Source organism: Danio rerio, chromosome 10 (genome assembly GCF_049306965.1).
Source record: "Danio rerio strain Tuebingen ecotype United States chromosome 10, GRCz12tu, whole genome shotgun sequence".
NCBI classification, from domain to species: Eukaryota; Metazoa; Chordata; class Actinopteri; order Cypriniformes; family Danionidae; genus Danio; species Danio rerio.
Window position 1 is genome coordinate 43,689,059 of NC_133185.1, and position 25,619 is coordinate 43,714,677.

Below are 25,619 nucleotides of genomic sequence, written 5' to 3' on the forward strand. Positions count from 1 at the left end.
AGAGCAGACATGTGGAGTCTCTGGTTTGGTCTTTTTACTCTCCTGCAGCCTGCTGTTGTGTTCACCGCCCCGCTGCGGCCTGCAGGACTGTCCCGTGACGGACACCTGGAGTTAGCAGAGGTATTTATAATGGTCTGTGCAACACCCAGGTCATTGCTATTAGTAATGCTTTAGTAAATGTTGATTAAATATACTGAATGTAATACAGTATGTGCTATATATAATGAATGCATGCTGAATATAATATTGAAAATGTTCACATTTAATTTATACAACAGTTCTGTCTGGCTCTTGAATCTGATTGGGTGTTATCCATGCGATATTCTGCCAGTAACAGCACTCGTCCAGCCTCTTAACCCTTCACTCTTGTTTATTACTCCGCCCACATACAGCAACAAGCAGAGGACATTCTACAGTGACAAATATTGCAGCTGTTGAACAACGTAATGCACTTTTAAGGCTTTTTTTAGTTCAGAATGTCGCTGTTTAGATTGCAACTATGCAGTTTATTTATAAGGACAGTGCCTATTTTAAATATTTACAATTTCTGAGAGACAGCACTTCAGCATCCATTATGCCTAGTTCAGACTGCGTGATTTTAGCCCCGATTTTGGCTCGCCGACAGGTTTTGAGAAATCGCCGACAAATGGCTGAAATCACAGGCAAATCGGTGCTCATGCACGTGAGTGACAATCACACAGTATAAACTATCAAAGACGCGATCTGAGAGAATCGCCGATGAGTCGCTGATGCCTGTGAGATATTTGGCGTGCTGAATATCTGGAGCTGTCGGCGATTCAAATCATGCCGTGTGAATTGAGTTTTGACTGAAAATAACATCAGTGATTGCCTACAGCCAATGAGAGAGCAGCTTTCACTTGTGTGTGCGCGTGTGTATACCTGCTGCAGGCCAGCAGGAGGCTGGGGGAGAAGTTAAAAGCGCTCTTTTTCGGTTTATTTGGACCCATGAAATGGAGGAAAAACTAGTGGAGGTTTGACAGGACTCAGGAGCAACCGTGTCTGTTTGACGCTTCATACAGAAAGAAATTAGTTTATTATCAACGTTGAGGAGGAATGGCTAATTCCCTTTAAACCCAGGTGAGCAAATATGTACATTTTCTACCCCATTAAAGGCTTCTTTCTCATTATGTAATTAATAACAAAAGATATACTACGTGTTTTTGGCTGTGAGACGTAGTTTGGACGAAGTTGTCGGCGATTCTTCCTATAGCAAAGTCATGCAATGTGAAACCCCCTGTCGCCGATCCATCTTGCAGTGTAAACAAAGCAGCGACGAAACGCTAGCCCAGATAGTCATGCAGTGTGAAAACACCTGTGATCATGCACCTGAAATCATGCAGTCTGAACTCGGCAATAGCCTGTCTTTGAAAAAAAACGGTTGACGATGGTCATCCACAAGATGGCGACAGAGACTGCATAATAAGCCCTTAGATGAGGAAAAAGACATCGTAATTTTAAACTACAGCTAATCAAAGCCTCATTAAATAAGTAAATGACTTTCTAAGTCGATACCTCTCTTTTGTGTGTTGTAGTGCTGTATTTATACCACAGTAATATTGTGATCCCCTGATTGCAACAGAGAAATACTGGGAAATCTTAGTAGACTGATAGCAGTTCATGCCGTTCAGCCTTATAATCTCAAAATGTTTTTTTCATCACTTTAGATATTATGCTAGATAATCATTTAAACACTAGCTCTAAAGTGATGTTAGTGAATGAGCAATGGTTTCTGTTGTTTTGACTTCAGCTGGAGATGTGAATGAATGGCGGAAGAAAGTAGTACCTCTACAAAAGAGTTGTTGGACTCTCCATGTTTGATTTTCTTTATTAAATACATGATTATGACGTTGAACTGTTGTATAAACGCAATATCACTCTTGTAGCAGTCAATATGACTGTATATAAATCACTGGGACACATAAGGCTGATTTATACTTCTGCGTCAAACGCCGGCGTATGCTACGGCGCTGACGCATAGCCCTTCGCCGTGGCCGTCGCTGACGTGCACCTCTCAAAAAATTTAACTACACGTCGCAACGACGCGTAATGCAAGCTCTGTGATTGGTCGGCTTGGTAGCGCTGACGAGTCTGGGCGGGACCAAGAACCGCGCGAATGGCGTGAGCTGGACGCGAACACAATGGAGCGATTGTTTACAAGTGTGGAGTCCCGCAAAGGAGCTCCTGATGGAAAGTTTTGTTTTGTGTTTACCTCATAGTTAAAGTTGTTGCACGTCCGCCCGTTCCTGCCTCAAAATGAGCGAGTTTGAGCCACTTGTACATCCAGGAAGTGTTCAGGAAAAGCAAAACAGCAGAGAAGAAACTCGACACAGAGGAACATTTACACCTCACTGCCCACTAGCGTTTCGGAAGTGTTAATTCAGACCAACAGAGACAGCGCTCAGAAGTATAAATGCACAGCTACATGCGTTGCATGCGCCGTGGGTCACGCCGGTCACTTGACGCAGAAGTATAAACCAGGCTTTACTGTAAGTTCATACCGAAAGAGCCGAGAACGTCAAAGTCGTTCATTTTCAATGAGAGCCAGCGACGATAAACGGCGAGGAGCAGAGCAGTGCGTCTTCGCCAGTGTGGGCGTCGAAGAGAGTTGAAACCAAGTCAACTTTATGATATTGAGCTATGACGTGGTTCGGCGGCAAGCAATCAGAATGTAGAAGTCCACCGCTTGAGAGGAGTCCAGAGAACACAGACCTGTGAACTTTGGTTCTGACCACAGTTGTTCCCAAGGGTTTGATTATTGCAGTCATTGGATTTCCAATTATTTGCATTCTTTTGTTACAGGAACATAATTAAAAAATTTACTGGTGAGTTACTGATGTGCAATAATGTTGTAAGTTATATTTTTTTCTTTAAGTGTTGTGAAAACGAATGGCAACATTAGAAAGTGGCAAGAGTTTTACTGTCCCAACTTATTTTGAAATGTGTGGCAAGAACTAACACAATGAAATCCAAGTCAAAGTAAATTTGGAAATCACTTTTATACTGTTCCAATTTTTTTCTGATTTGGGATTGTTAATTCAAGAGTGCACATCATTTTTTTTGTTCTAGTTTTTTTCTGATTGACGCTTGTGTTTGAGATGAATGGTGAGAGGGGGTGTTATGGTGTCCGACATGAAAAGTGGAGGATTTGTTTGAGATATGATGTTTTTATGGGTTGGCAGAGGGGGACTGAAATAAAATGCAACTAAAAGAGCTGGTTTAGTCCTGTATATTGTCTAAAAATGTCATTTAGACCACACATATGACCTTCGTATATACATGAATGTATATTACATTTACTTAAAAATACTAATATTTAAATTAAATTACACTCAGTCATTTATTTTCCTTTCGCTTAGTCTCTTATTTATCAGTGGTCACCACAGCAGACCAAACTGCCAACTATTACAGCATATGTTGTACACAGCCGATAACCTTCCAGCCACGACCCAATACTGGGAAACACCCATACACTCTCGCATTCACACACACACACACACACACACACACACGCACGCGCGCACACACACACACACACACACACACACACACACACACAACGGCCAATTTAATTAACCCAATTCACCTATAGTGCATGTGTTTGGACTGAGGGGGAAGCCGGAGCACCCGGAGGAAACTCCAATCAGAAATGCTGACTGGCCCAGCCGGGACTCGAACCAGCGACACTCTTGCTGGGAGGTGACAGTGCTAACCACTTATTTAACCATTTATATTATTATCATTCACACTGCATTAAACCAAAATTAACTTAAACATCACTAAAGCAAAATGTTGCTAAATGTCTTACTAAAAGGTGTAAATTATGAAAGGTTGCTTATATATTCAGACTAAAAAAGGAGACAAATGAATTAATTTGCGATAACAAATGAATGCTGAGTACATTTTACATGTCGGTGAGTTAGTCGTTCAAAGGGATTTGTTTACATTGTCATTACATTCCCATCAGTTTCAAGTCTTGTTCCTCATTTGAAGGCAGGAAGCTGTACACATGATGTCACATAATGTTTCAAAACCTAATATATGTGACTTCACACCACACTCTGGAGGAAGTCACTGCTGTGTAATCACTGGGAACTTCCACTATTCTAGTCCAGTATAAGTTAAATCAGCTGCGTGTGAACATGATTTGCGTAAACTCTTTTTAATTGTTAACGATGGTGACTATTTAGAGGTGCGTAATGATTGCACAAAGAGCATGACTCAAAACACAATGATGCAGCTTAGGATGGGAAGACAACCAAGGTTTCTGCACCGTCTTAAATTCATTTTCAAGTCTAAACATTACTTTTGGCTGAAGGCAGGGGCGCAAAAAGGGGGTATGCAGTATATGCGGTGCATATGAGCGACAAATGTGCTATAACGATTTTTGAAATTATAACTATTAAAAGTTTCATATAATAAAAATAAATAAATATATTTTGTTAAAAAATTGTATTTTGCATTTTTATACGAGTATAATATTTTATTTTATTAAATACAAATTATACCATGAGTTGCATACGTTGGAACACGTTTTAATTAATATTACACTATTACATGCAGTCACACAGCTAAGTCTAAAGTGTTTATGTTGAGGTTACTGTTTAGATTTTTACATTTTTTGTCAAAATAAACTGTCAAATCATACATACAATACAGTTGAGGTCAAACGTTATGATTATAATCTGAATTTTTTTTTTATAATCTGAATTTTATTTATTAATAATTAATTCATTATTTTGCCAAAATAAGTACAGACTTCAATATGTTTCAGATAAAATAGAAGATTATCTTTGGATTAAAAATTCCCCTATGAATTTTATATACTTGATTATGACTATTCTTAACCCTGTTAAAACTGACACACAATCAAACAGTCAGAATTTTCACTTTTTTTTTTGGAAATGAAATGTTTAATCTTTCTATAAAAGATCCATTTTTATACCATATAGATGTTTTTATAAATTTATTATGCATCATATTAATATATCAGGCCTTTTGGTAACTTTTTTTGCCCAAAACTATTTTAATTTAAGTTACAAAAAAACAGGCCCGTCCGCTGCGCCACTGGGTACCACTATGACGTCGATCCGACATTGGATTTTGGTTGCCATACCTGATGAACAAATGTCAGTATTTGATGCAATAGGATGTAGTTTTAAGATGTTGGATTTTGGTCACTTTCTAAATTCTCTGGCAGGACCCGAATACCTCTCAGTAAATGTGTAGTTCTGCCCCAGGCTGAAGGGTATTCTTTTTCAGCAATAAACAAAAGGAGAAGCTGAATAAAGCAGCACCTGTGTACACTATGAAAAAAAAGCTGATTTGCTGTAAATTTATTCTCCCTCAGGCCAGGGCTGAATTAACCAATGGGCATTATGGGCAAAGGACCAGGGCCCCGTGCGCCTCTTCGAGGGGGGGGAAATGCAGATTTTGGAGTGTCTATTTAGACTAAGGGGTCCTACTTTATATTAGGTGGCCTTAACTAATATATACTTACACATGAATTAATAGTTTGTTACAATGTACTTATTGTAAAAACACATGTATTTACTGTGTACTTATGCTTGATTAAATACGTTTGTAAATACATATGTAATTAACTTTTGTACATTAGTAAATACACTGTTTACCATCCCTTACACCTTAACCCACCCTTAAACCTACCCATGCCACCAAACCTGTCCATAACCCAACCTCTATCCCAACTCAAAAGCACCACAACTTTGTTCTCAAATACATCATAAACACAGTAAGTACATTGTATTTTTTTTTTGTAAGTACAGAGTAGTTAAGGAAACTTAATATAAAGTGGGACCGACTGAGGTCCTACTCACGCTATGCTAATTCCTGCGGGACAAGGACTTAATGACTGTTTATGAGCGTCAAAAATGGCTGATCTGTTCGGCAAAATATATGATTGTGTGTCACCGCATCCCAAACAACTAAAACTAGAGAAATCTCCACTGTGCTGAGCGAGAGTGCTTCTCTACTATACAGTGCATCATCAATAACGTAAGAATGCCCAGGCCCGAATGTAATGTGAGTGCAGGTGGGGTAGACGAGGAGGGGACAAGCGTGCTTTGGCCCGGTTCAAGGCAACTGTGCATAGAGTGAGTACGCCCTAAGTGCAAATAGTGCACCTCATTGGAATATTGATTGACTTGACTAATATATTAACTTACAATTTACAGAGCAGTTGTTCACAGTTTAACCATCTACTAATACCAGTGAAACTTTGCAGAACAGCAAATGGATTGAACAAGTTTAAGCCACAGAAATTAGATGTGATATTTAAAATATAAAATGTTTGTACATTTACCTTGTTCCACTTATAGGCTTTTCTGTGTGCTGTATTTTACCAAAGAAACTCCACAGATGAAATGTTGAACATTGTGTTGAATGTACAGAAACACACATACTGAGCCATCACATGGCAGAACAGCAGTATACAACACAATACAAACCCATGGGGTTTGGGCACTGTTTGTGCTAAACATGAAAACAAAATAAATAAAAAAATATTTTATTAGAAAAGTTTTACAAAAGTTTCACTGATATTAGTAGATGGTTAAACTATGAACAACTGATCTGTAAAGTGCGAGTTAATATATTAGTTAAGTGTTAGTTATCAGCTTAAGTATGTTCTTGGGACGTTATTCTAAAGTTGCAACTATTCCTCATTTACTAACAGTTAATAAATAAAGAATATTTGCAACTTTAGAATAACGTCCCAATAACATATATAAACTACTAACTATACTACACTTAACAAGTCTTTAGGAAGTCATTTACCAACATCTTGTTCATGACCTATTACTAATTTATTAGGGTTAGTTATAAATCATTAAAATACAGTCATTTAGAACTTGTTAACTAACAGCTTTTGAGTTATCTGTTGGCTATATATAAGGCACAGTTATAAATAATTAACAAACTATTCACTTTTATTTAACAAGTCATTTATAACTCATTAGGTAACAGTTTATTAATGATCTATTAACTAGTTATAACGGATAGTTATTCTAAAGTGTTACCACTTTATAGATAATACCAGTAGGGTATATACAGCAACAAAATGCAATAAATACTATTACATACTAAAGTTTACTAAGACTACAGTAGATTTTCATGTGGGGTTTACACAAAGTACAAAGTAAACATAGCGTTAAAGGCTTTTGAATTGCTTATATCTCTTCGCTGAGGATGCATTATTCCTAGACCAGTCTTTCTAAAGTCTAAAGTACACTTTTTTTTCATGTATATGTTAAAAATAGTTAAGAGTAATTACTCAAGAACAGATGCAAATAATGCTTACACATTGAAACAGCTGCTGTAACTGTACCTACAATAGGGGAAGTTCCCAGTGATTACACATCAGTGACTTCCTCAAGTGTTTCAAACACAAATTGGCTGTTTCGAAACCTCATATTACATCAGCTTCCTGCACTCAAAAGCAAAACAATTCACAATGCTTATGTGCAATACAATGCGGCAGCCATGCTGAATCCCTGAGTCACTCAAAGCAATCGCTGCACTTGTCTGAAACACACCACATCATCCTAAAACTCGAGACCATACATGCAGTTTTCCAATAACTGAATCCGTAGTAAACTTAAAATGTATTTATTTAGTGTTAACTCACTCGGGTTTGATGGTAACACTTTACAATAACAGAAAATGAATGAGGATGCATCAATATGTAAACTAAACATTACTTTATTATGAATTAATGATGAGTTACTGGATGCGCTGATCATGAACTAACTTTAACTGCAACATGAATCTCAAGAGTTCATGTGTGAATGGCGGCTACCTTAATTACTTGTTAGTACATGTTGTTAATTAATGTATTAATTAACATTTAAGTTAATCGAAATGTAACCAACATGAGCTGGTAATGTATAGCTGCGTCCCAAATGGCACACTATACACTATGCACTCATGCACTATGTACTTATGCACTTACACACTCAACAGGATAGTACATGTATGTAGTGTTGTCCCAAATGGCACACTAATGTTTTTTTACTAAACGGAAATTCAAACCGTTTCCCTGATGACGTTTGACAGTTGCCAAATTAGTGAAATAAAAGACCGAATTATTAAATAATACCTATAGTGAGTATTGCCGCATTCACCATCGGGAGGCGCTATAATCACTCTCGTAGGAGAATTTTGCTTTCTCCATCCAAAATAAATAAAGTTATCCAACATGTGCGTCCGATAGCTCCGCCCCTTCCGCTACGTAAGCAAACCTGCGGTCGTTGAGTGCGTGAAGTGTCCATCAATACACACTTCATTTTAGCGGCTGAATGAGTGCATCATCCGGGTAATTAAAGTGCACTTATTATTTTTAGAGTTTTCAGTGTGAACACACTACTTACACTATTTATACTACAAAATGGCGTAGAATAGTGCATAAGTATGCGATTTGGGACGCAGCTTTAGATTATATCATGACAACTTGGAGGGGCACTTCACCATTTACTCCTGTGTTTAAGCTGTTCATGTTAATGTTGACAGAACACTTTTTTATTGTTAACACACTAGTTGGATGTTCATAAGGAGTTCATGAGAATGGGTTAATAATGTTGTGCCCCTCTAAGTAAAGTCACAATATAATTATACACACAATGAGTTCATGATGGTTAAATTAAGCATAAACTAATGTGGTAATTAATACATTAATTAACAAACAAGCATGTACTGACATGTAATTAAGGTAGCCGTCTTTCACACGAGCTCATGTTGTAGTTAAAGTTAATTAATGATTAGCACATCCATTAACTCATCGTTAATTCATGTCAAAGGAATGTTTAGTTTACATATTAATATAGCATTATTGATGTACTATTATTGGAAAGTGCTACCGGTTTGACAATTTACCTGCATAAAACATAAGCTTAGTGTAATAGGTATATTCTTCGCCAGTGGTTCTCAAACTGTGGTACGTGTACCACTAGTGGTGCGCAGGCTTCCTTCTAGTGGTACGCGGAGGAATGAAATATGTCGTGTACATGCTGCACACATTTCAAAATTGATCAAAAATGATGTATATAATATGCCATATATGACATATACACTCTTAAAAGAAACGGTTCTATATAGAACCAAAAATGGTTCTATCAAGCGCTTCATATATGGAACCCCAAAAAGGTTCTAAACAGAACCATTTTAAGGGTTCATTAAATAGAACCCCAAATGGTTCTTCGAATTCAGGTTAGATGGTTCTATTCAGAACCATTTAAGGGTTCTTCATTTAGGTAGCAGTGCAGCGCTCGTGCCCGAACCGAGTCTGTGTAAGTGCGGCAGGCCAGAGTCACGGTGGCAGGCTAGATTGACCATCAGGTCACCGGGAGAGGTCCCGGTTCTCCCTATGGCCAGTCCGTTCCTGGATATTATTAAAACCTTTTGAAGCCAAACATATTTTAATAATCCATAGATGAAAGATCAGGTGTTGTTTATGAAGGACACAAAAGTGCAGGCTAAATGTATTGTGAAATATTAAACCTTTAAGTATATATATATATATATATATATATATATATATATATATATATATATATATATATATATATATATATATATATATATATATATATATTGTGTGAATGATGAAGCTGTGGTGGACTTCTCCTTTCGAAAAATTAACCGTCACTCTCGAGGCTCTTCACCACCTGTCCACGACGATGATTATTAGTTTTAAATAAATTATTAAATCATAAAAACATGGTACTGCACAGTCTAAATTAATAACCTGGTTATTTTATTTATTTCACAAAATAATTTGTTAAAAGTGTTAAATATTAAGTATATATAAAATACAAGTTATATGCTAATCTGCAAACCTGAATGGAAAAAAACCCATCATACTGTACACTGATAAAGTTTTTGACCACAGCATTCATTTTATTAGGTTTTGACTCAAAAAGCTTTGTCTCTCTGTGTTATAGCTTATAAATATTTTATAATCTTTACTAGATAGTTATGTTATGAATCAAAAACTATAGAACCATTTTAATCAAAAAGGTTTTTTGCACTCAAAGGGTTCTAAATGGAACCATTTTTTGGGTAAAAAGTTCTACTCTCCAAGTATAGAACCCAAAGGTTCTATATAGAACCTCTAGGAACCTTTTTTTTAGAGTGTAGCATATATTTCTGAGGTAATCTGCCACGTTGTTTAACTGTGCAGAGTTGTAGCTGCTTTACTGGGCCTACCTCACTACTGTATTTCAATACTGCTCATTTTGGTGGTACTTTGAGAGACAATTTTTTTTTCTGAGGTGGTACTTGATGAAAAAAAGTGTAAATTTCCCCACCTTCAGATTGTTGTACAGCATGCATGACAAGTACTTTTTTTGGTTTGGTGTTCATTTCACTAATTTAGCAACTCTTTATGATGTGGCCATTGCCTTAGATATGGCTTGATACGTTCCCTTAGGGATGATGCTGAACTCGTGCACTCATATACTAACCGGCCACTTTATTAGGTACACCTGTCCAACTGCTTGTAAACACAAATCAGCCAATCATATGGCAGCAACTCAATGCATAGACGATCTGCTGCAGTTCAAACCGAACATCAGAATGGGGAAGAAAGGTCATTTAAGTAACTTTAAAGGTGGCATGGTTATTAGAGCCAGACGGGCTGGTCTGAGTATTTCAGAAACTGCTGATCTACTGGGATTTTCACGCACAACCATCTATAGGGTTTACAAGAACCTTGTTGAATCTATGCCACAAAGGATTAAGGAAGTTCTGAAGGCAAAAGGGGGTCCAATCCCAGTACTAGTAAGATGTACCTAATAAAGTGGCCTGTGAGTGTATATGTATAGTTTTAAAGCACATAGTGTCATTGAGACAAAACGGATGACACTGTGTTTTTATTGTGTGCTCAAGTATTAAAAACTAATAGCAGTGACTTGAAGTGAACTGGAATGGTTTGTTTACTTTGTTCAGTTGCTGTAATGCAATGGCTTCCGTGCACTGAAATTGGCTTTGATAAAACAGGTTTACCTGGTTAAATTCTACAACCACAAGCCTGAAAATGGCAGACGGAGGCGTACGGCAGGGCTTGACCCATTCCAGGCCAAACTAAGGGAGATGCAACACTTCTTTGGCCTGGAAGAGAGTGGAGAAGTGGACCCACAAACCATCAGGGCTATGAGAAGAGCTCGCTGTGGCCTTTCTGATGTTGAGCGGTTCGGAAAGACAATGCGATGGACCAACAAAACTCTAACATACAAGTGAGGTTTGGCATCCACCTTATTTTTCACAAGGCAGCATGCCATTTTTCTGTAAATCTGTAATACTTTTTAAAACTTTTATGATTTTATTTATTTTGCTGAGCCCAAAATATGATATATATATATATATATATATATGATATATGATATTTAGAATTTTATGGTTGCTGGCACAAATGGACTTCCATAGTAATTTTTCCTACACTAAATGATTTATTGGATTTACATATTATTTAAAGTAAGTGTTTGCAAACAATTTATGTGAGCTGAATCTAAAAAAACAAATTACGTTGAACATTCCTAAATTTATTTTGTTTGTTTAAATTCAGCCTATTCAAATTGTTTAACATAGACTCATTTTAAAAACGTAGCCCTATATACATTTCTGGAGATTGCGAATATGTAGCCAGAGAAACGTATGGCTGCATTTCATCTTTAAAAGGAACACTACGGGGCAGTATGATGCCACTCCTTTTCGTGCTTACCAGCTGACTGCTTATCTTCGTATGGGCGGCTTTTCCACTGTTACCAGTTTGTCCAGTGGCTCGTCACATACAGATTTAAGCTGCAGTGTGGAGTTGACCATGATGACGGGGTTTAAGTCCAGCAACGAATGGTTCCAGAAAGCAAGTAAGACAAAACCAAAAGCCAAAAAATAAAATAAACAAGTAAATAACAGGGTAAGAATGTGGTAAAATCTGAAAACGTGGTAAAAATCAGGCTGCCACGAAGGCTTTTCTATTTCTGGATTGCTTTTTAAAACACGGTCGGTTGGTCAGTCAGTCGACAGCGGCCTCTGGTGGATTTACATGAGTAGAGCAGGCACAAATGGCAAAATTTGAGATCTCAAAAAGCGTACACAGTGGTTTCTGGTTGAATCGCGAAAACAAAAACTGCAAAAAAAAACTGCGGAGGAACTCCTGGGACATATTTGGCGCACTTCAGAAATGTATATAGGGGTACGTAATCAGAATGAGCCTGGGTTAAAATTGTTTGCAACAGTTTATCAAAAATATATATTTTTTCAGTGTACTATGGAAGTCAATAGCCCCTTTCACAAAGTGATACCGGTAAATATCCGGAAAATTTACGGAACGACTTTACGTATATTTCATGATGTATATATTACGTATATTCAAAAAAGCGCTGTTCACACAGGTGAGGACGTTACGGAAATTTTCCGGAAAAGAGCATTCACACATCCATTCCAAAATACCGGTAAATTCTGACATCATTCACCACAAATGAGCTTTAAACGGCTGCGCTTGTATTTGTAAACATTTGACTAAATTAAAACTGTTTTAATGATCAATATTGTAAACAACTTTCACAGGATCATATTCGCATGTCGAGATGTTCATAATATGTGCGTGTGCTGGCGCTCACAGGCTGTTTCATGGGCACACACAAAGCTTGAAGGTAAACAAACAACGGCTTATCATAAGCATCTTATCGATGATTATTTGCACAGTTGGCATTAAGAAGAACATATAAATGTTATCTGACTAACTTCTAGCAGCTAAATGTGTCTGGAAAAATATCCAAAGGCTTTTATTCTCACAAACCGCGCGGACGTAAATGCGTCTGACTGTTGTGATTGGCTAAAGCAGAAGTCTTATTCCGGAAATCTTCCTTCTGCGTTCACACAGCGCAGCATTCCGGCAAATTGCCGGTAATGTTACAACTTATCTTTCCGGAAAATAGCCAGAACGAATTTACCGGTATTTTCAAAAAGGACCTGTTCACACATACAACCTTTCCGGAAAATTGCCGGTAATTTTCCGGAAAAGTCTGTATGTGTGAAAGGGGCTAATGTAAGCCAGCAACAAGCATTTTTCAAAATCTCTTATTTTGTATTGAACAAAACAAAGAAGCTCAGTAACGTTTTGAACATGTGAAGGTTGAGTAAATGGCAGAAATAACATTTTTGAATTAACAGTTCCTTTAAAGATGAAAAAAAAAAAATTCGTAACACCACAAAAAAAAAAATAAATAAATAAATAAGTGATTCCAAGGGGACTTTAAAAATAAGTTGGATACTCTCACAATCCAAATCAGCATCACCTGACTCTGGTTTTCATTTGTTTGTGCTCAGAATCTCCAAATTCAGCTCAAAGATGTCATCTGCCCGGGTCAAGACAGCGTTCAGACAGGCATGGCAGCTTTGGGCTCAAGCAGCACCCTTGAAATTCCGCCGAAAGAGAAGAAGTGATGCTGACATTGTCATTTCCTTCAATAACAAAGGTGGGGGGGAGAAACGCTGACCTTTGAAAGGATGGAGCTGAGCATTAATCATGCCAGTGTGTGTTTTGAGGGAGTGTAGCTTACGCATGATTTTAAAATAGTTACCGCAGTATATAGTACTTCTGTTAACTGCAGTGAATAGGGATGTAACAATATACAACACTGATCTCGTGATATGATTTTTGTCCTGATTTAGTTTAAATCAAATATTTGAGAGGATTTAGAAATTAGCATATGCATATTTATTATCATTACAATAATTTTTCTATTATTTCATTTAACTCTCAAACGCTGCACATTTGTCCAAGCAACAAAATAAAGACAAAAAAGTAAATTTCAATAAAAAATAAATAAAATCTAATCCAACAGCACACATTCTAGTGCATAGAAACATGTAAAGGTGTATTACCTTGATTGTTTTGATGCTTGAATACTCCAAGGGCTGTTTCTAACACTGTTAGATCACAATGATGGGTCTCCGTTTGATGGTGAAGGAGGAATCCTGGCACATGCTTTCTCCCCCGGGCCGGGGATCGGTGGTGATGTGCATTTTGATGATGAGGAGACCTGGACAACAAATGGCAGCGGTAAAACAGGAGGAATATGACTGCATATTTTGTTCACTGCAGTCAAAGGTTAAAGAGATTTCAAAAGAGTGTTCACCTAAAAATGAAAGCTTGCTTTTAATTTATTTACCCTCAGACCATCCAAGTTGTATCAAGAGTTGTATTCAAGACATTTAAGCTGAAACTGTAGTAATTCATAAAAAAATCTGCATTTTAAGAGTAAAAAAATATATTTATAATGCATCCAGAAAGTATTCATAGCGCTTCACTTTTTCTACATTTTTTGGTTACAGCCTCAATCCAAAATTGATTAAATTCATTTATTTCCTCAAAACGCTATTCACAATCCCCCATAATGACAATGTGAAAAAAAGAGTTTTTGAAATTGCTGCAAATTTATTAAAAATAAAAAACCTGAAAAATCACATGCACATCAGTATTCACAGCCTTTGCCGTGAAGCTCTAAATTGAGCTCAGGTACTTTCTGTTTCCACTGATCATTCTTGAGATGTTTCAGCAGCTCAATTGGAGTTCATCTGTGGTATATTCAGTTGATTGGACATGATTAGAAAAGGCATACACCTGTCTATATAAGGTCCCAGGGTTGACAGTGCATGTCAAAGCACAAACCAAGCATGAAGACAAAGGAATTGTCTGTAGACCTCCGAGAGAGGATAGTTTTGAGGCGCAAGGCTAGGGAAGGTTACATTTAATTTCTGCTCTGAAAGTTACAGTGAGCACAGTGGCCTCCATCATCCGTAAGTGGAAGATGTTTGGAACCACCAGGACTCTTCCTAGAGCTGGCCGGCCATCTAAGCTGAGTGATCGGGGAGAAGGACCTTAGTCAGGGAGGTGATCAATTACCCATTGGTCTCTCTGTTTGAGCGCCGTCATTCTTCTGTGCGAGAGGAGAACCTTACAGAAGGACATCCATCTGTGCAGCAATCCACCAATCATGCCTGTATGGTAGAGTGGCCAGATAGATGCCACTCCCCGCCTGGAATTGGCCTGGAAAGGCATCTGAAGGACTCTTTGACCATAGGAAACATAATTCTCTGGTCTAATAAGACTAAAATTGAACTCTTTGGAGTGAATGCCAGGCAGTACGTTTGGAGAAAACCAGGCACCGCTCATCACCAGGCTAATGCCATCCCTACTGTGAAGTGGTGGCAGCATCATCCTGTTGGGATGTTTTTCAGCAGCAGGAACTGGAAGACTAGTCAGGATAGAGGGAAAGATGAATGCAGCAATGTACAGAGACATTCTGAATGAAAACCTGCTTCAGAGTGTTCTTGACCTCAGACTGAGGCGAAGGTTCATCTTACAGCAGGACAATGACCCAGAGCACACAGTCAAAATATCAATGGAGCGGCTTCACAATAACTCAGTGAATGTCCTTGAGTGGCCCAACCAAAGCCCAGCAAAAATTCCCAAAGACAGGTGTGCCAAGCTTGTGGCAACATATTTAAAAAGACTTGATGCTGTAATTGCTGCCAAAGGTGCATCAACAAAGTTTTGAGCAAAGGCTGTAAATACTGATGTACATGTGATTTTCAGGTTTTTATTTTGTCATAAATTTGCAACAATTTCAAAAACTCTTTGTTCACATTGTCATTATGGGGTATTGTGTGTAGAATTTTAAGGAAATAAATTAATTTAATCCATTTCGGCATAAGACTGTAACATAAAAAAATGTGGAGAAAGTGAAGCGCTATGAATACTTTCCGGATGCTCTGTATATTAATAATTGTTTTTGTTAGACGTTGTATATTCTATGAATCAGGCGTTAAGCCTTTAAATGTCACTTTAAGCTGAGTACTAGTAGTTTTAAAAATATCCAGTAAAATATTATGTACTGTCATGATGGCAAAGATGAAATAAATCAGTTATTAGTGATGAGTTATTAAAACTAATATGTTTAGAAATGTGTTAAAAAAATCTTCTCTCTGTTAAACAGAAATTGGGGAACACAAATTCAGGAGGGCTAATAATTCTGACATCAACTGTATATGAATGAATAAATATTTATTCAGTCAATTTCAAATATGAGCTATACTTTAAATAGTCTATTATGTAGGGTTTTGTCTCTCTGAATGCATGTTTTCTGTGCTGAAGTGACGTACTGAAACACATGACTGTATCTGCGCATCTCCTACAGGTTATAACCTCCTCCCTGTGGCAGTGCATGAGTTTGGACACGCTCTCGGCCTCTCGCATTCATCAGATCCTGGAGCCATCATGTTTCCAGCCTATAATTTTGGCTTGCACTCAGTTTTGCAACTGTCTTACCAGGACGTCAAAGACATAAAGGAAATGTATGGTATGGTATGTCAATGGATTTACCGCTACACAAGAACAAGCTCTTGATTTGGGGACAGGCATTGCTACCCTAGAATGAGTCAAGACTTTTTGGCCTTACGGTGGTGGGGATTTTAATTAATTCAGAGCATTGGATACAGCGATTCTTTATGCAGGTGTTATGAGAGTTAATGGTAGTTTATGAGATTTATGAAGCATTGTGAATAAATTAATTAATATATCTCACATTATTTACTTGTTTCCAGAATTGTGTCTTTATAGGCCTCTTTGCAACCTTTTACATTTTTCATATTTCCTATATATATATATATATATATATATATATATATATATATATATATATATATATATATATATATATATATATATATACTCTCACCGGCCACTTTATTAGGTACACCTTACTAATACCTGGTTGGACCTCTTTTTCCCTTTAGAACTGCCTTAATCCTTCGTGGCATAAATTCAACAAGGTACTGGAAATTTTCCGAAATTTTTCGATGGAGATATTGTGCCCCTCTAAGTAATTGACATGATAACATCAGTTTCCGGTTCTTAGCTGACAGCAGTTGCACCCGGTGTGGCTTTCTGCTCCTGTAGCCCATCCGTCTCAAGGTTCGACATGTTGTATGTATAGAGATGCTCTTCTGGAGACCCCCTTTGTAAAGAGTGATTATTTAAGTTTCTGTTGCCTTTCTATTAGCTCAAACCAGTCTGGCCATTCTCCTCTGACCTCTGGGATCAACAAGGCATTTGCGCCCACAGAACTGCCGCTCAATGGATATTATCTCTTTGTTGGACCATTCTCTGCAAACCATTGGGATGGATGTGTGTGAAAATCCCAATAGATCAGCAGTTTCTGAAATACCTAGACCTGCCCGTCTGGCACCAACAACCATGCCACGTTCAAAGTCACTTAAATCCTCTTCATTCCCCATTCTGATGCTCGGTTTAAACTGCAGCAGTTCATCTTGACCATGTCTACATGCCTTAATGCATTGAGCTGCTGCCATGCAATTGGCTGATTAGAAATTTGTGTTAACAAGCAGTTGGACAGGTGTACCTAATAAAGTGGCCGGTGAGTCTATATTTTACTTCTAACAGTTTTTATGATTTTTTTTTATGAATTCAGAACAAAATAAATTTATACAATCTGTAATAGTTTTATACAAATAATAACCAAAAAAAACTATATATATATATATATTATATTATTATAAGTAAAATATTAAAAAAAGACAAAATTCATTCAGTCATTTTCCTTCGGCTTACACCCTTTATTTATCAGGGGTCACCACAGCGGAATGAACCGCCAACTTATCCAGCATATGTTTTACACAGCGGATGCTCTTCCAGCTGCAACCCACTACTGGGAAACATCCATTCACACTCAAACTATGGCCAATTTAGCTTTTTCAATTGACATACAGCGCATGAAGAAAATTTTAAGTATTTGAAAAAGTGATTAACTGATGAAAGAATTTACATTTGCGGGTGAACTACTCCTTTAAATTCCTTAAAAATGTAAACCCAATTATTCCATGGTGTGCGGAATTTCCACTGATTACATCCCACAGCTCATCATTCTCTTGAAATAATGTGACAATAAAATGCTAGATTTTAGGAAGAGATTGATTAAACCTGTTCTATATGAACACTGTCTTGTTTACCTTTTCCGTTTCTGCCAAAGGTGAGAGGTCAACAAGTCCAGACCGGCTTCCTCCGAAAACACCAGATAGATGTGATCCTGATCTGTCATTTGATGCAGTGACCGGCATGCAGCAGGAGCTGGTTTTCTTTAAAGACAGGTAAACTACACTGAGTTCAGCAATCACCAGGGGCCTCATGTATCAACGGTGCGTACGCACAAAAACTTTGCGTACGCCAGGTTTCACGCTCAGAATCGCTCACGTTTGGATTTACTAACAATGAACTGAACGTGGGAATGTGCGCAGCTTCACGGCAGCTTTTTGGCAGGCGTACGCACATTTTTTGTGCGTGTCTGTTTTATTTCCATTGGCGACTCCTAGAGGCAGTTGTGTTAAATCCCTCTCTACAAGTGTCTGAGCCTTGCAATGGCAGCTGTATGAGACGGGTTCATCTAGCAGGTAAATAAGGTTTCCATACCATACAGTTGAGCAGCTAAACATTAAAGCACAATTTGCAGTAGTCGCCTGTTTTCCCAATGTAATCTGAGCTATCTACTGCACGCACATTGCTATAAAGACACTATCTGAAGATGAATTTGCATTCGTGAATCAGAAACATTTCCATTCAATAAATGTGCAAATAAAATATGATGCACAAACTTATTGATGATTCCTACTTGTCTTTCTCGTGATAAATATTTGGCAAAATCTGATATGTAGCGGGGGAAAAAAAAGAAGAAAGAGTTCATCAGACGCTGGATTCGAGCCGAGTTCATACTCGAACGTGTCAAAACATGTCCACATGCGTCTTACGAACGCGCCACTGAGACTGTTAAAACTACTGCAACATTTTACAGATATAAATCACACTATTTTTTTTTTTTAATGCACTCAGTGCGATGTTCAGACCCAACTGTGTTAACCGCATCAGCTAAACTCTCCCCACTCTATTTTTTTTCTTTTGTTGTTAATTCCGGAGAACAAACTTGCAAATAACACCGCTTTTCTCCGGTCTACCTCCGAAAGCAGCACCTCCAATTCACATTCTGTTCAAAGTTTCTCTATTTGCTTGCTTTTGCCATTGCTTTTTCGTTGGGTTTTTCCATTAGCATAGTCATTAGCATATTCATACGGGGGAGGAGGCAGGGAGGGGTTTTGCGCTCGTGCATGTTGCGCTCAGTTTCACGTTCATTCGGATGTACAAAAGAATATGCGTGAGATTCGGCGTACGCAGTGTTTCATACATCTGAATTTTTTTCTGCGTACGCACATTTACAGCTTTGTGCGTATGCAATGTTTTAGTAAGATTTCCACGCAAGTCTTCGTACATGAGGCCCCAGATGTTGCACTGCACTAGCCATGTTTGTGAAAATATTTATAGCAGGGGTGTCCAAACTTGGTCCTGGAAGGCTGGTGTAGTGTAGATTTTAGCTAAAACTTGTCTCAATACTACTGCAAGGATGTTTCTAGAAAGCCTAGTAACAGCTTGATTAGCCAGCCCAGGTGTGTCTGATTAGGATTAAAACTAAACAGGACACCGGCCCTCCAGGATCCCCTGTTTTACAGGTTTTAAGACACATTTAAAGAGTGTTTAAACATCTGCTTTTAATTTAGAAACCCTCAAACCATCCAAGTAGTATCTGTCCTTTTTCTTTACTGGAACATTTAAGAAGATTGTTTAGAAAAAGATTGTTCAGCAAAAAACTGTAGTGATTTATGCAATGCTTGTCAATGGCTACCAGCACTTTAAGAGTAAAAAAAAAAACAAATACTTTGCCTGTATGTTTTTTTTTTTTTTACTTTTAAAATGTCAGGCTATTGTCTTACTTGACCAATATTCCTGTTGCAGGTTTATCTGGCGAGTGCATCCCAGCTTTGATGAAATAAGAATCACTCTAATAACAAGTCTGTGGACGGAAATCCCAGCTGACATCGATGCTGCCTACGAGAACACAAACAAAAACAGCATACTAGTTTTTAAAGGTGAGACTTTCATTGATTAACATTCATTTCAGCTCATTTTAACCAAGCCATACTGATACTTAAACATCACAAGTAAAAACTGCAATTGACTCACTAGCCAGAGAGAATTTCCATCATTGAATTAGCGACGCAAGACACCAAACTTCATTCATTCATTTTCTTTTCGGCTTAGTCCCTTTATTAATTAGGGGTCGCCACAACAGAATAAACCGCCAACATATCCAGCATATGTTTTACACAGCGGATGCCCTTCCAGCTGCAACCCCGCACTGGGAAACAGTGTGCATTCACACTCATACACTACGACCAATTTAGCCCACCCAATTCATCAGTACCTCATGTCTTTGGACTGTGGGGGAAACTGGAGCACCTGGAGAAAATCCAAGCGAACACCGGGAGAACATGCAAACCACACAGAAATGCCAACTGACCCAGCCGAGACTCAAATCAGCCACCCTCTTGCTGTGAGACGATAGCCCTACCCACTCGCCACCGTGTCACCAACACCAAACTTGCTAGGTTTAGATCAAGGGTGGCCTACCCTGTTCCTGGAGAGCCACCTTCCTGCAGATTTCAGTTGCTACCCATATCAAACACACCTGAACCAATTAATTAGGACCTGAACACCACGTGATAATTACAGGCAGGTGTGTTTGATATAGGTTGCAACTGAAATCTGCAGGAAGGTGGCTCTCCAGGAACGGAGTTGGCCACCCCTGGCTTACATGCTCCCCCTGAGCCAAATAATGAGAAAGAACCAAATCTCCTACCACAGCTATGCTGATGACACTCAGATCTACCTAGCCTTACTGCCTAATGACTACAGCCCCATTGACACCCTCTGCCAATGCATTGATGAAATAAACAATTGGATGTGCCAAAACTTTCTTCAGTTAAACAAAGAGAAAACTGAAGTCATTGCGTTTGGGAAAAGAGATGAGGTTCTCAAGGTGAATGCGTACCTTGGCTTTAAGGGTCAAACAACAAAAAATAAGGTCAAGAATCTTGGTGTGACTCTGGAGTCAGATCTGAGTTTCAACAGTCATGTCAAAGCAGTCAGTAAATCAGCATACTATCATCTCAAAAATATTGCAAGAATCAGTTGCTTTGTTTCCAGTGAAGACTTAGAGAAACTTGTTCATGCTTTTATCAGCAGCAGGGTGGATTACTGTAATGGTCTCCTCACTGGCCTTCCCAAAAAGACAGTTAGACAGTTGCAGCTCATCCGGAATGCTGAGGCCAGGATTCTGACCAGAAGCAGGAAATCAAAGCACATCACACCTGTCCTCAAGTCTCTACACTGGCTCCCAGTTACATTCAGAATAGATTTTAAAGTATTATTACTGGTCTATAAATCACTAAATGGCCTAGGACCTCAATACACTACAGATATGCTCACTGAATACAAACCCAACAGATCACTCAGATCTTTAGGATCATATAAACTAGAAGTTCCAAGAGTTCAGTCAAAGCAGGGTGAATCTGCCTTCAGCCCCTACGCCCCTCGCTCCTGGAATCAGCTTCCAGAAATGATCAGATGTGCACCAACATTAGGCACATTCAAATCGAGACTGAAAACACATCTGTTTAGCTGTGCCTTTACTGTATGAGCACTGTGCTGCGTCCGACAGATTGCACTATTATGTTTTTCGTTTTCTTTTTCATTCTTTTATAACCTATTTTAACTCATTTTAATTTGTTTTTATTTGTTTTTAATAATTTTATTGTCTGCATTTTATGTCCTAAACTTGTCTTTTTTATTCCTGTTTATGTAAAGCACTTTGAATTGCCACTGTGTATGAAATGTGCTATATAAATAAACTTGCCTTGCCTTGCCTGGCTTAGATAGTCAGTAACAGCCACAGAAGGATCCATAAAAATGGCTGTTTTGTCAGCAGCAGTGGCCTAGCTGTGCATCGAGACATGGCACTATGATGTTCACAGTAACCTGAGAGTTACCACAGAGTTCCACAGACCCACAGAGTTCGATTCCTGGCTTGAGGTCCTTTGCGAATTCTTCCCCCACCCTTTCTGCTCCCCATACATTCCTGTCTATAATCTCCACTGTCCTCTACTACTAAAGTTGAAAAATGGCTGTATCTATTCTGCTGTCCACAGGAAAAGTGCAGTACCTACACGTTTGGTCAAAATTGAAATAAGGCCTAAAATGGCTTTGTGATATGAGCTTTCAACTCTGGCTACATCTGCACTACACATCTGGAAAATTTTACAGTGTCATCCACCATGTTAGCTGAATTAGTTATATGACTGCGCCACATGACTAACATGCATCACCATTTTTAAAAGGCTTCGTTTCCACAGTCCACACTGCAACATGAAAATGGTGTTTTCAAATGTATCCACTTCGGACAGCGTGTTCGAAAGGATACATGTTTGTTTCTTAAAAACTCTTTCTCAGTGTGGACAGAAGGCCGAAACGGAGAGTTACTGCACTTTGCCTTTGTACAGTAGGGCATTATTGTGGTCAATAATTCAGTGTTCACTATCAGGATCTCAATACTGGGAGATGTTGAGCTCTCTCAAAGTGAAGGAAGGATTTCCAAGAAACATCTCAGACTTTGGATTTCCATCCAGTGTTAAGAGCATCGATGCTGTCTTGTCCTTCAGGGAAACACATCTCACAGATTTCTTCATCGGTGGAGAATGCTGGAGGTACTAGAAACAGAACTTTTGTCAAGTTTACAAAAAATAAAAGAAACAATACTGACAATTTACACTCAAAGTGTAAATTAAAGCAGAATTTGAGCTAAAACTGATCCTTACCCTGCTGAAAAATCCAGCCTTAACCAGCCTAGGCTGGTTGGCTGGTTTTAGCTGGTAAACTAGGCTGGTTTTAGAGGGGTTTTGGCCACTTCCAGGCTGGTTTCCAGTCATTTCCAGCCTGGTCTTAGCTGGTCAGGCTGGGAGATGACCAGCTAAAACCTGCTTGACCAGCCTAGCCAAGCTGGGAGTCCAGCCAAAACCAGCTATATCCAGCTTAAATCAGGCTGGTCAAGCTGGTTTTAGCTGGATTTGGCTATTCATTTTCCAGCCTGACCAGCTAAGACCAGGCTGGAAATGGCTGGAAACCAGCCTGGAAATGGCCAAAACCCCTCTAAAACCAGGCTGGTCAACCAGCTAAAACCAGCCAACCAACCTAGGCTGGTTTAAACTGGATTTTTCAGCAGGGTAGTGATTCATAAAATTAATAAAAAGTCATAAAATGACACAAAAAGTCTTTGAGAGTCAAATAAACATGGGTTAAGCAAAATGAATATCTTTGGCTTCCGAATGTCTTGTGAAGCGAAATGATCTGTCAAGAAACTAAAATTATTAACAAAATTTTTACCTTAAAAGTCCTGCACGCATTCAGCATGCTTCCCTTTTTTAATCCCGTTTAATGCGTTTCTGAAGAATGCGTTTGTGCTTTCTGCTTTCCAAAGGTTTAATGAAGATGCAGGACAGATGATGGAAGGTTTTCCCAAACCTATTGCTCATGAATGGCCAGGAATCAAATCGCCTGTGGATGCAGCGGTGGCTCATGATGGTTGGTATCACAATACCACACAGCATCACCAGGATAAATGTAGTAACTGTATATTAAAAAGCAGAGTTTCTAATCATGACAGACTCACAATGCAATGTTTACATACAGCATGATAGTAAAACCTATAATAATTATAAAGATGTATTATTATAATATGGTAATTATTGATTTTATTGACATTATTACTTGAATTATCATTTTATTGACATTTTCATTGACATTATTGAGTGTGGCCACTTTGAGCCAATTTGCAAAAAAATCCAAAAGCATTACATGTTTCTCTTTCCCATGATAGCTTTATAAAATAATACGTAATTTTAAGGATTTCTATACATTTCATACTTTTCTAAATTATCAAATTATATAAATATAAGAAATCAACTTCTCATTAAAACATCAGCTTTGAAATTATACCACAGATAATCACCGGCCACTTTATTAGGTACACCTTACTAGTACAAGGTTGAACTCCCTTTTGCCTTCAGAACTGCCTTAATCCTTCATGGCATAGATTCAACAAGATACTGTAAATATTCCTCAGAGCCTGTGTAAATTGTAGCCTCAGTTTCCTGTTCTTAGCTGGCAGGAGGGGCACCCGGTGTGGTCTTCTGCTGCTGTAGCCCATCTGCCTCAAGGTTGGACGTGTTGTGTGTTCAGAGATGCTCTTCTGCATAAATTGGTTGTAACGAGTGGTTATTTGAGTTACTGTTGCCTTTCTAAAAGCTGGAACCAGTCTGGCCATTCTCCTCCTCTGGCATCAACAAGGCATTTACACCCACAGAATTCCTGCTCACTGGATATTTTCTCTGTAAACCCTAGAGATGATTGTGCATGAAAATCCCAGTAGATCAGCAGTTTCTGAAATACTCAGACCAGCCTGTCTGGCACCAGCAACTATGCCACGTTCAAAGTCACTTAAATCTGCTTTCTTTCCCATTCTGATGCTCGGTTTGAACTGCAGCAGATCGTCTTGACCATTTCTACATGCCCAAATGCACTGAGTTGCTGCCATGGGATTGGCTGATTAGAAATTTGCGTTAACGAGGACTTGGACAGGTGTACCTAATAAAGTGGCCGGTGAGTGTACGTATAAATTATTGGTCACACTTTACAATAAGGTTCATTAGTTAATGTTAATTAATGCATTTACTAAGATGAACAAACAATGAACAATACATTTACTACTGTATTTGTTCATGTTAGTTAACGTGAGTTAATGAAAATACAGTAGTTCATTATTAGTTCATGTTAACTAATGGTGCATTAACTAATGTTAACAAGCATGGACTTGAATGTTAATAATGCATTAGTAAATGTTTAATTATGATTAATAAATGCTGTACATGTGTTGTTCATGATTAGTTCATGTTAGTAAATGCATTAACTATTGAACCTTATTGTAAAGTGTTACCAAATTATTTATGACTATTTCCTAACATTTGATTTATTTTAATGATAAAAATGATAATATGAGATAATGGACATTTACTTTAGGATAATGGTTATATTTAAATATATTTTGCTGATATTATATAATTGGTCAAAATAACTATAATTATTATTAAAGAATGACCTGAATCTACAGATAAACAGAAGTAAAATACACTAGTCTCTATGTTAATCTGCAATATTACAGCACATGTGTTTCAGATTTTCTCTATTGTTGTCTAGGACGTGTTTATTTCTTCATAGGACCTCAACAGCTGGAATTCACCCCCCCAATCAGACGAGTAACTCAGAGATTGCCTGCAAACACATGGCTTCGGTGTTGAGAAAGGACAGAGCGGTGATGGGAACCAAACTGTGCATCTTTGGATTGCGTGCAGCTTGTGTGTCTCCAAGCTTTCCTGTTGCATGAGTCTCATCCAGGTTAATTTCACAGTAAACGCTTTAGAAATAATTGGGGGCTGTGAATCTCACCGAGTGATGATGAAAGTGTGCCTGAGCAAGGCCTTTTTGAATGCAACTTCCCCAAAAACACACACTGATGTCAGATGCAAAACTGCAAATGAGTTCCTATGCTAAAAAATAAAGTCTTAATAAG

General features: G+C 38.2%; 1 protein-coding gene across 1 annotated transcript; it reads left to right on the forward strand.

The window, feature by feature from the left end:
* LOC101883213 (matrix metalloproteinase-18) lies at positions 1–25,619 on the forward strand. The gene is made up of 10 exons (XM_021479445.3): positions 1–120; positions 11,032–11,267; positions 13,363–13,511; positions 13,973–14,098; positions 16,236–16,397; positions 18,087–18,204; positions 19,895–20,028; positions 22,539–22,701; positions 23,472–23,575; positions 25,247–25,619. Exons 1-10 carry the CDS (start codon positions 10–12, stop codon positions 25,345–25,347), a joined length of 1,404 nt encoding a protein of 467 aa, XP_021335120.2. The 5' UTR covers positions 1–9; the 3' UTR covers positions 25,348–25,619.